Source organism: Rhinolophus sinicus, linkage group LG02 (genome assembly GCF_036562045.2).
Source record: "Rhinolophus sinicus isolate RSC01 linkage group LG02, ASM3656204v1, whole genome shotgun sequence".
Classification (NCBI taxonomy): domain Eukaryota; kingdom Metazoa; phylum Chordata; class Mammalia; order Chiroptera; family Rhinolophidae; genus Rhinolophus; species Rhinolophus sinicus.
Genome location: NC_133752.1, coordinates 138,113,546 through 138,125,382, shown reverse-complemented (window position 1 = coordinate 138,125,382; position 11,837 = coordinate 138,113,546). Strand labels below are relative to the sequence as shown.

Here is an 11,837-nt window from a genome sequence, read left to right as displayed (position 1 = left end):
TAAGCCCTAATGCATCTTTTGGGACAAAAATTAATATAAGACCTGGTCTTATTTTCGGGGAAACACCATAGTATATATAGGTGCTTCAGTACCATCCTGTTTCAAGCATCCACTAGGGGTGTTGGACTATACCCACTGGTATAGGGGGGATGAGGGGAGACAACTGTACAATGTTTGAATACATTCTGCTACATTCCAACCAGTGGCTGTCTAGCCTTAGCTTAACAGGGTCATACTCCCAAGGCTGCCTGTCCCACTTCCCAACATCTTGATCAGAAGGTTCTTCCTTAGATTCAATCAAAGTCTGTCTGAAGCCTCCCATCAGAGGCATTCATTCTATATTCTGAAACAGCCGTGCTCACTATTTAACAGTTGCATGAATTTGGGCAAGATGACTTACCTCTTCAAAACTGTTTCCTCATCTGGGGGTGGTCAAATGGCTCAGTTGATTAGAATGCGAGCTCTCAACTACAAGGTTGCTTGTTCGATTCCCACATGGGATGGTGGGCTGCGCCTTCTGCAACTAAGATTGAAAACGGCGACTGGACTTGGAGCTGAACTGCGCCCTCCACTACTAGATTGAAGGACGACGACTTGGAGCTGATGGGCCCTGGAGAAACACACTGTTCACCAATATTCCCCAATTAAAAAAACAAACAAACAAAAAACTGTTTCATCTGAAAACAGGAATTAACAGTATTGACCCCACAGCATTAAGGATTAAGTGAAATAATATAGGTGAAGCATTTAACACGATTTAACACGGTATGCATTCTCTAAATGTTGGTAGTTATTACTGTTACTGTACTAAATGAGTCTGATTTGACATCACTTTATATTTTTCTCCTGCTCTAAACTGGGTGAAGACCATTGGCATTCAACTATGTAAAATGGAGGTTTTGGTAAGCAGGCACAAACCTGCCCTGCCTTCTCTGCTGCCTGACACAGCCCTGGGATAGCGAGTGCCCTCTGACCTGGCATGAGTACTTAACAGCTCCCCCCACCCCCCAAACCAGTATCTCCTTGTAAAACTGGTGTATGTCTGCTGCAATGGTTATTTTTATATGCTGGGAAATACAAGGAAGAATCATTTTACTTTGTGCCTTACATGAATTTGAATCACTCTACCAGGTGGCATCAGCAGTCAGTCCCTTAGCTGGGAAGCTTAGTCAACAGCCCAGCATCTGCATCTCAATTGTAGTGTTTATAAATCTGGGAATTCCTGAAGCCTCTGATTTCTCCTATTTATCTGATTTTTGTGGCTAGCATTCCACTAGTCTACACCACACACCACTACCCCTCACCATCATTACCCAATCCATTTCAGATATTGAAATCAAGTCATTTATAACCGTTATTTTTCCTTTTCCAACTCCTAAAAATCATAGCCCAGATATATAGATTCAAATTTTGAAAATACCCAAATTTCCAAATCAGCAAATAAATTCTGCTACATATTTATGCTAGACAGTATGTGAACTAGTGAGGAGGTGGAAATGTACCTACATCAATGTGACATTAGAAAAAGATATGGTCAAAACCACTCCTTAATGCTACCTAGAGCTTCAACTGCAGTTCATTCTTCTCTGGCTAGTAGCTTCGGCACCACCGACCCTCTGGGATTGGGTCAGCCCATTCTAAGGGAGCACTGCCTAGAGAACTCCAGTCTGGTTTAGGCCCTGAGATTTGAGAAGGGCTCTATAAATCATCTCCCTACTGAAACGTACTCTTTATCTGATCCTGAACTTGCAGCTCTCAGCAAGTTTGCACATCCTTTAGAGGCAGAATGGCATTGTAAGAATATACAAGTAGGCTCTGGAGCCTGTCTGAAGTTGAATCCCAGCTCTCCTGGTTTGTTATATAGCCTGTGTGGCTCAGTTTCCCCATGTGTAATAGAGATAATATTTAGTACCAAACTCATAGGACTACTAGGAAGATAAAGTGAATTAATACACTGATTTGAAGAGTTTAGGATTAAATAAGTTAGATCAAGGCCTGACATACTAAGCAACCTATAAATGAAAGCAATTTTGATAATCCTTAAATATTTTAATTTTAAATTTCTTAGGAAAAAGTATGTTACATTCTATTCCTAATGCAATATAACCCACTCAGTCTAATTCCAAAAGTGATTTGGTGCTTAACTTGAGCTCCATCTGGTGGTTTTACAGCAATTCCCTGGAAAACATCAGAACCTAATAAAAAGATGACAAATTAAAAAATAAATAAATAAATAACTCCTTTAAAAGTTTAAAAGACTCTGCGATACTTAGTTTATAATCTTTAGGCAGAGAGCAACAAAGTGATCACACCCCTGCACTCATGTTGGAATGCCAGTCTAAAATTCCCAGGAAAATGTGGAGGTGGGCGGAATCTTGCTGGCAGTGCAGTCATGAACTCAGTGCCTTAGAGACCCCAATCACAACCTAGGACAAGACGATTTCTCTTTACAGAGGCCATAGGACACTGGAGAACATGTTTCCCAAATACGTTTTGATAGCAGTGTTTTTTGATTTTTGATTCTGTTAACTTTTAAGATAAATCCTGACTGGACAAACTTAAGTGAACATACTCATGTCACTGAGAGGCCCCAGATGAAAGCTCAAAGCTACTACCACTGGAGTCAAATGAGAGGTTATCAGTAACAGAAAACATGAAAATATCCCCGGCAATGGCCTCTGACCTCACCTTAAAGAAAATCCAGCTAAAAAATACTTTTTTTTGCTACCAAAATTTACATCATCACCAAGTGTGTAACATCACTGATGTATACAATTCCTACGGAAAAAAACAACAATTTAGGTAGCATATTTAAGCTGATATTGTCAGTGCCTTAATTGGACAATGTTAGCAACTTTTCACTTCATAAAAACATTTATGTATTTACTTTTTCCCAAAACTATTGTTCATAACGATACCAAAATACAAAAAAGGTCATGAATGACATTTACTTTCCAACTCACATCTTCTATTAGTTTCTTTGAGGAAACTTATTTTAAGTATTTAAAACTTATCCACTGACTTTTCGGTGAACTAACCAGAGCAAATTGAGAAAAGTCTATTACATAATTTTAAGATTCTACTGGCACTAAGTTTTATAGATTCAAAGCTCCTAAAAGATTTGGATCATGTCCTATTTATCTCTAGAGTGTGTTTCAGCCTAGTAAGTGGGCCTGGCACAAAATTTGTGTCCTGATGACCCAGTGACCTTATTCTAATTGATCTCACTTTTAACTTGGTTTTCCTCTGAAGTTAACAGCCTCTTCTGAGTAGAAACCCCAAAGAGCAGACACCTTGTCTTGTTCCCTGTGTCCCTAGCACCTGGCAAAGTCCCTGGCACACAGTAGGCACTCAATAAATATTTGTTGTTCCAGTGAACATATAATGATCACTAATATGATTACATTATGATTAATATGAAATTTCAGAGAGAATGCTAAGTTTAAATTGCTTAATGAAAAGTAAACTTAAATAAGAGTGAAATTAATAAATGGTAGCAAGACAGATTTAACAAAAATCATTTCATTATACCAGCATTTCCAATAGTATATTCTATTCCTCAGAACACTAGTTTCAAAGAGTCAAAGTTAAACAGGTTCCTTTATTGCTAGATCTCTGTACGATTATACTAATACTCAGCTAATATTTTTTGTGAATCTTCAAGTATGTAGCATTATCCAAATTGACATGACCACAAAATATACTTTTTCACCATGCATCTGGAAAAACTGATTCTGAGAAACATGCTCTGGGAAATGTTGCATGTTATATTAGGCTACATAATATAAAAACTGATAAACGTTTAACTAGTTCCCAGGATATCCTAATCTCAATAGATGGAGCATACTATTTTGTACATGTTAAGATTCTACCTAAAAACTTAAAAGAATATGGTCTTCTCTACTACTAGAAAACCTTATGAATATATGAAAGAAAATATGTTTCAGATCTAGACAAGATAACTTTTATTCTGAATTATACAAAATCAAAACTCCAAATACTGATTATAAAATCCACCGACATATTTTTAAATAGCATAACAGTTTTCTTTAAATCTGAGTTAGCTCAAATTTGTCAGTATAATCTCTACTAAGATCAAACAATCACAACCATATTAATACTTGACAGAATTCTGAATTCGGATGCTGCAAATTGGACAGCATCCAATAAAAATATCAACATAGCTTTCATTCAACAAATAAAATTTTATTAAAGTTCCCAAAATGAATTTGAGGAGTTATGTTGGGTTTGAACTGAAGAAAAAGGCCAAGTTCGAATATGGAAACAAAGTTTTCATTTGGTGGAAGGTGAAGTCAGTGTGTACCTTCTAATCACAGATCTGTCCCATGTGGCATTTTTCAGGTTTTTTAGAGTCTACCAGGCCAGGCCCTTCGCTGCCTTCACTGCTTTTGCTTTGCTTTTCCCCTTCCCTTTCTCTCGCTTTGCCTTCAGCCTTTTTCTCTGCCTCTGGTTCATCCATACAGGGTACTGTCCGTGTTGGTCTAGAAGAGTCTTTTTGTTTCTCTTAATATCAGTCTCCATTTTCATGTCATCTGAATAAAACATGGAAAAACTATTAATACTCACAAATAAAAAAACAACCCTGTGAAAAAGTATATTGATGTATGAGAACATCAGAACTGAAAGTGGTCTGAAACTACAAAAGAAAAACATACCTTATCTGTGGATTGCTCTTTGACTAACACTCTGAAAACCCCTTACAACACATTCAATGGAATCATGCACGTGCTGCCATGTCTTCCCACAACCATGAAAGACATTTGTGACAACGAAAGACATCATTTTTAGTCCCTGGAAACTTTCTAAATAATGTTGTCATGATTGTCCTTTGGAATAGTAAAGGTTAAATAGGAGACATTTAGGATTAGGATGTATGGCTTTGAGTTACTGAATTGGGAATAGGTGTATGGTTCTGAGCAAATAGGAGTTCTAAAATTTATCAAATTAAGTGCCTTCTTGAGCTAAATAATGTAGCTGAGCCAGTAAGAAACACATATGTCTATTGTGAAGGACATATACCCAGAATGCCCCTCCCTGGGAACTTAACCAGGGTAGCAAGGTCTTCCATGATGTCTGCTACCTATCATTGTACTAATTCATTTATCTGGTTTACTTTTTGTCTCCTCCAATACAATGTAAATCCCTTTCAGATGAAGGCCATTTCTCTGATATTTATTACTGTTTCCACAGTACACAGAAGAGTGCCTGGTATACATTAGCCATTCAGTAACTTGTTGAATGATAATTTTATGTGCTATTTTAGGTTCTGGGGATATAGTGGTCCAAATAAGCTCCTTGCTGTCATGGAGTTTACAATGTTGGGCTGAGGTATAAATAACAAAGTAAACTTGGATCTGTGGTGAGCAGCTTTTTAAAGAGAGGGGCCAGGACCAGATTAAATCAGACCTGGTGACTGTGGTAAGCTCATGGAAAGACAATGAGGTGTTTTAAGCATAAGAATTATATAATTTGATTTACATACTAAAAATATCAGGGTTGATAGGTTGGAAATGAATCAGATGGGAATAAGAGCTGAAACGAGAAGTGAAAAGGCGACTATCGAGGTTCAGACAAGAGATGATGGTTATTTAGGGGCCAGCCCGGTGGCTCAGGCGGTTAGAGCTCCGTGCTCCTAACTCCGAAGGCTGCCGGTTCAAATCCCACATGGGCCAGTGGCCTCTCAACCACAAGGTTGCAGGTTCCATTCTTGAGTCCCGCAAGGGATGGTGGGCAGCGCCCCCTGCAACTAAGATTGAACATGGCACCTTGAGCTGAGCTGCCTCCCAGATGGCTCAGTTGGTTGGAGTGCATCCTCTCAACCACAGGGTTGCCAGTTCGATTCTTCGAGTCCCACAAGGGATGGTGGGCTGCGCCCCCTGCAACTAGAAAACGGCAACTGGACCTGGAGCTGAGCTGCGCCCTCCACAACTAAGATTGAAAGGACATCAACTTGACTTAAAAAAAAAGGCCTGGAAGTACACACTGTCCCCTTCCCCAATAAAATCTTAAAAAAAAAAAAGAGAGAGAGAGAGATGATGGTTATTTAAAGTGAAAGCATAAAAGCAGGAGGAAAATGAAGAGGTTCCTGATGTATTTTGGAGATACTCAAGATGTGCTAATGATACAGATATGGGAGATAAGGGTACCCCACTAGGTTTGCGGCGTAAGAAACTGGATGGGTACCTGAAGTAGTAGAAATAAGGGGAAACATGAACTTGATGGCAGAAATGAGGAACCATACTCAGAACAGGTAGATTACTAAAGGGGGAGACTCCAGCACCCTCAATTAGCTCCTGAAATACTCCAAAAATGAGGGGAGCCAGACATTCTCAAAGGCAAGAGATGAGAGGATTCCTCTCTGAAGATGAAAGAGAACAGATCTGCAAGTTCTGCAATAAGAGATCTCCCACAACGAAATCTCCAAGCGCCAATTCAAGCATTCTGCAAGTCTAGCAGTTGGTAAGCCCTCCTCCACACTGTGTTCCCGCCCCACAGGCTTCCAACCATCATTTGCATGTCTCACTTTTAATTGTAAACAACTACTGATCACTGGACATTGGACACTGGAGAAGTCTCTAACATGAAAGAGAGACAAAAAAAAAAAAAAAAAGGAATGGAATGGAGGATAACCCAAGAGGAAAGATAATAAACAATGCACAGAGTAGATCAAACTTTCTAAAAGAAAATCGTAATGAATACCCACAACAAGATCACAGAAGGTATACACCCATTAAGAACCTCAGCCTATAAAAAAGGAACAGTAAAAGAAAAAATCTTGGAAATTAAAAACATACAGGAAAACAATAATTCAACACAAGAACTAAACGATAAGGTTGAGAAAATTAGACAGTATAACAAAAGAAAGCGAGAGAAATTAGAGGATAAATCCAAGAGACTCAAGAGTGAATCCAGAATATATAATCTTGAGATTGTACATTATTAAAAATGTTTTGATTAACTTACTGCAATAAAATTAAGGTTCTGAAACTTAAAAAAAAAAAAAAAAAAAAAAACTCTGACAAGCCAACAACAAAAAGACAAACAATCCAATTTAAAAAGGGGCAAAGGACTTGAATAGCATTCTCCAAAGATAATACACAAATGACCAATAAGCATATAAAAAGACGCTCAACAATAATGAGATACCACTTCACACCCACTAGGATGGGGCAAAAATTTAAAAAAAGAAAGGGAAATAACTACTGGCAAGAATGTGAAAGAATTGGAACCCTCATACATTGCCGGTTGGGATGTAAAATGGGACTGATACAGAAAACAGTAAACAGAATTATCATATGACCTAGCAATTCCACTCATAAGTCTATACCCAAAAGAACTGAAAACAAAACTTTGTACACAAATGTTCACAGTAACACTATTCGAAATAATCAGAAGGCGGGAAGCAACCCAAAAGTCCATCAAGCAATAAATGAATGAACAAAATATAGTACATGCATAAAATGGGCTGTTATTCAGCTTAAAAAAAGTATTCATACTAGGTAATACGTGGATGAATCTCAAAAACATTATGCTAAGTGAAAAAAACTTCAGACACAAAAGGTCACGTATGATTTAATTTATATGCAAATATCCAAAATTGGTAAATCGAGAGGCAGAAAGCACATTAGTGGTTGCCAGAGGCTATGGGGAGGGTGAAGAGGGAGAGACTGCTTGATGGGTACGAGGTTCCCTTTTAGGGTGATGAAAATGTTTTGGAAATAGAGGTGACAGTTGGACATCTTCATCAATGTACTAAATGCTACTGCATTGTACACTTTAAAATGGTAAATTTTATGTTATGTGATTTTTACCTCAACGACAAAAAGAGTGAATGGGCAGGGGTGGTGTGCGTGTGAGGAAATAGAGACCGTAGGTGTTTATTTAAAAGTTGCAAGGAGAACTGAAATAAAGCAGATTGAGAGAAATGTGAGATCAAGGGAGGGATTTTTCTTTCTTTTTGAGAAGGCACATCCCAGGACACATTTATAATGTGATCCAGCAGAGAAGAGATCGATAAGCAGGATGCATGAGCACAGCCCGAGAATGGAGAGGATTCAGAACACAAGTGGAAAAACTGGCCTTTGAGAGCGCATTAATAAAAGAGGAAAAATGGACTATACATTCAAATTCTTATAGACTTGGATAGTAGGAAGATTAGGGGTTTTCTGTTGATTGCCACTATTTTTCAAAGACGGTGAAGTAAAAAGTTTCTTGTAATTTTCATTCATAGGGGCTGGAAGAGGGGTGGAATAGGAAGGGAGAATAAGAAATGATCATTTTCAAGAATGGGAAACTTCTAGGATTGCTGCTCTCTTCCTTGACCACTGGACACCACATAAATATACTTCTATTTTAAGAGCCTGGGTGTTGTGAGTGCTTCATTTAGTTTGCTGCCCAAGTGGTGTATCAGGAACATGAAAACCAATGAGTCTTTTCCTGTGCTGAAACTAGCATTACATATAGCATGACATATAGCATTACATACAGACTTGAGACTATGACTAAGACCTAGAGGTCACTAGACTCTGTGAAATTCAAATACTGGGAAACTGTGACTTTCAGGATAATAACTTAAGGGCATAGGACTCTTAGAATGGGAGCTAGACCTTGCAAAGGGTAAAATGAAGAAAGACCTCCTTTTATCCTGCCTAGTCCCCTACTGAATTCTAACGAGGGTTGTGTCCGGGTTGGTCTACTTCTGTCATACTATTTGTGAGACGCTATTGTATAAGCATCAGAGGCCACTCTTAATGTCCAAAACATGCCTATTGACATGAACGGGCTTTACAATAGTTTACCATAGACTCTCTAGTAGCATTAAAAGCCTTCAAAGAATGTGGGTTGGCAGGACGTTTGTGGGAAACATGTGAGGGAATGAATGAAAGACAGTTGGGAAGGGAAAAAGTCATAAAAAGAAACTGACAGAATTGCTTTTTTTTTTTTTTTAAACAAAGCACATAAACTCTCACCTTTTTCATCTTTCACCACACATTGGGTTTTCTCTTCACAATGTTTGGGGACCACCACAGTTGCTATCTCTTGAACATCTTTCATTAAAACGTCACTATCTAGTTTAAGAATACTTTTAAGTCTACTAAGCTCCTTTGGGGCATTCTTTTTTCTCTTTTCAGCACGCATCTTCCTTTTCCACTTACTCCGTAAGCTTTTAGCCATTTTTTATCTGAAAAGTTAACAAAGATACATATTCAAAAGCCAATATTTACTATCAAAAAGGGGCAAATACTTGGAAAACTGGATCAAAAGGTTATCTCTACAAAACACGAACAAACGGAAAACTCTTCACTCTGTTCATGATTTATGATGGTGTAATGTGCAACTTATGATCAACATGGCATATAGAGTCATTAAATAATTAAGAACACCAAATCAAGCTCCCAGTGGTCACTGGCAAACTGTAAGTCAAGCTAATTCTAAAAGTTCCTGGAGTTTCCATACAAGATGCAGAAATTTAATCCCTCAAAATGCAAAGAGCATTTATGCGACAACTTACAAATTACAAAATGCTTTTATAAATACCTTTTATCTTGAGTTCCCTCAATCCCACCCCCGTCTTCATTACCCACCACCTCAAGTCAATCTAGCTATTTTAAACTTGTCTATTTCCACTCTTGCTTTCTCTCCACCCCTTAGTCCCAGTCCTAAACCCTCCACAAAGTGCTTAGTATGAGCTTTTAAAAACTTAAGAGCACAAGCTTGCCTTTCTTGTAATTCTTTGAGGACTTCTTACCTCCCATATTCAAGATCTACCAGGTTATTTGTGACCTGACCCCTGCCACCATCAGCTCTATCTCAGCCTCAAGTACCAACTACATTTGAAAAAAGTCTAATCAGTGACATAGGGACAGTGTGGGGATGTGATGAGGGAAGGGAAGGAGTGCTTACAGGGATTATAAAGCATTTAGAAGGAAACCTTTGGGAGTGGTTTACAACATCATCTTGATTTTGCTGATATTTATGTTTGTATACACGTCAAAGCTGACATTACACACTTTAAACACGTGGAACTTACTGTTAATTACACATCAATAAAGCAGTTATATAAATCACGAAGACATGATTTTGGGGGAATAAAAAAAGTCCGGGGGCAGCCGGATGGCTCAGTTGGTTAGAGCAGTGACCTCTTAAAAACAATGTTGCCAGTTCAAGTCCCACATGGAATGGTGGGCTGCACTAAAGATTGCAACTAAAGATTGAAAACTGGCAACTGGACTTGGAGCTGAGCTGCGCCCTCCACTAGAATGAAGGACAACTTGGAGCTGATGGGCCCTGGAGAAACACTGTTCCCCAATATAATTTTTTTTTAAAAAGTCCAAACTATGTCCACTGCAGTACCTTTACTTTGCTTTCCCACACCTCAGAACTGATGTTCTCAAGCCTTGCTCCTTCATTTCAGTACCTCAGAAAGGGCTTCTCTGACCCTGTAGCTCCCCTCTTTTTATTCCGTTATATCATCTTTTTCCTTCCTTTTTAATACATGTTACAGTCTGAAATTATTTAGTTTATTTACTGTCATCCCCAGTGGTCTGTGAGCTCCACATGTCGGGTTAAATAGGTCTCATTCACCATTAGATCCCCAACACACAGCTCTCTGCACATAGTAACGGTTAAATAAAACATCGTTGAATTAAGGACTAGTGGAGTAACATTTTTTGACGCCAGGAATCCCAAACTCACTCTGTTCCTGTGACCGTACATGAAATTCATTTCTTTAGCATGCATACTGAATTAATCCAAGCTCACTTTGTTTATCCTGACAGAACCGTAACTCACTTGCATTCTTTCCCCAGATCCTCCTCCCTGTACATATACTGTATGCCCACTCCTTTTAATCATTAAGCCCTACGAGGTTCTGGTAAACACCAAGTTCATTTAAGAATAAAGCTTCAGGTCTATCAACTATTACCAAGATACAATAACCAAACTTCAAACTAGAATAAGGTTTTAGTCCAACAAAGGTAACATCTTGGCCTCAGTTGTTTCAGCTGCAGACTCATGAAAGCAGAACGGCCCCACGGACTGCATCCCTCGGAAACCAGACCCAACGCAGAACGGCCTCACCAACGGCATCCCCTGGGAACCGGACTGAACAATGCCGTGACTGACACCAGGACCTGAAGCCATGACTGTAGCCCCGGCCCATCAATGGAGCCCAGGACCCCAACTCCCATAATAACCATGATTAACGACTTTTCCCTTATCAATCTAAACACTAGAGGCCATCCGGGAGCCAGGTTTTTAAGAGCATTAGCTCACCTGTGTCTCCGGGCTTGGCGCCAACCCCTTAAATAAACCTTTACTTTCTTCCCTGCAAAATCCTGCTCGTGTTTTCTTTTGGCTCGGACGCGCACCGCTTGCACCCTGCGGTGACACTCCCTTATGTACAATAACCCAAACGCTGCACCAGGTGGGGACAGAAGGATTGCGGTAAACAACCTTGAGGGCCGAGGTTAACCTGAGCGAGACTGAACGACCAAGGACGCAAATTCACACAGAGCACGGGGAAGCCCGACGGCCGCCACCAAGACCACGAGAGACCCAGGCCCTTGACGGAGGCTTGTGTCTCCCGGCCGGGCTCCACCGTGCCGAGGCAGACCGGGCTTTTCTCTACGAGAAGGAGAACTGAGTACTCACTCCCACACTCCACTGAACACAAGAGGCACCGAACATACCTGAAGAAGCTCACGCAGTCCGCACGCTCACGACGACCGAAGTCCTCGCACTTCCGCTTTCCCGGCCGCCCTCTCCACTATCCCCGCCCACGGGCGGGCGCATTGCACGCCGGGAACCAAAATGTC

General features: G+C 39.8%; 1 protein-coding gene across 1 annotated transcript; it reads right to left on the bottom strand.

Annotated features, from left to right (window-relative positions):
• Nucleotides 1-4,185: 4,185 nt before the first annotated feature.
• Nucleotides 4,186-11,824, bottom strand: LLPH (LLP homolog, long-term synaptic facilitation factor). Its single transcript, XM_019732442.2, has 3 exons — nt 11,712-11,824; nt 8,991-9,202; nt 4,186-4,553 (listed from the first exon to the last, which is right to left on the bottom strand). Exons 2-3 carry the CDS (start codon nt 9,193-9,195, stop codon nt 4,375-4,377), a joined length of 384 nt encoding a protein of 127 aa, XP_019588001.1. The 5' UTR covers nt 9,196-9,202; nt 11,712-11,824; the 3' UTR covers nt 4,186-4,374.
• Nucleotides 11,825-11,837: the final 13 nt, after the last annotated feature.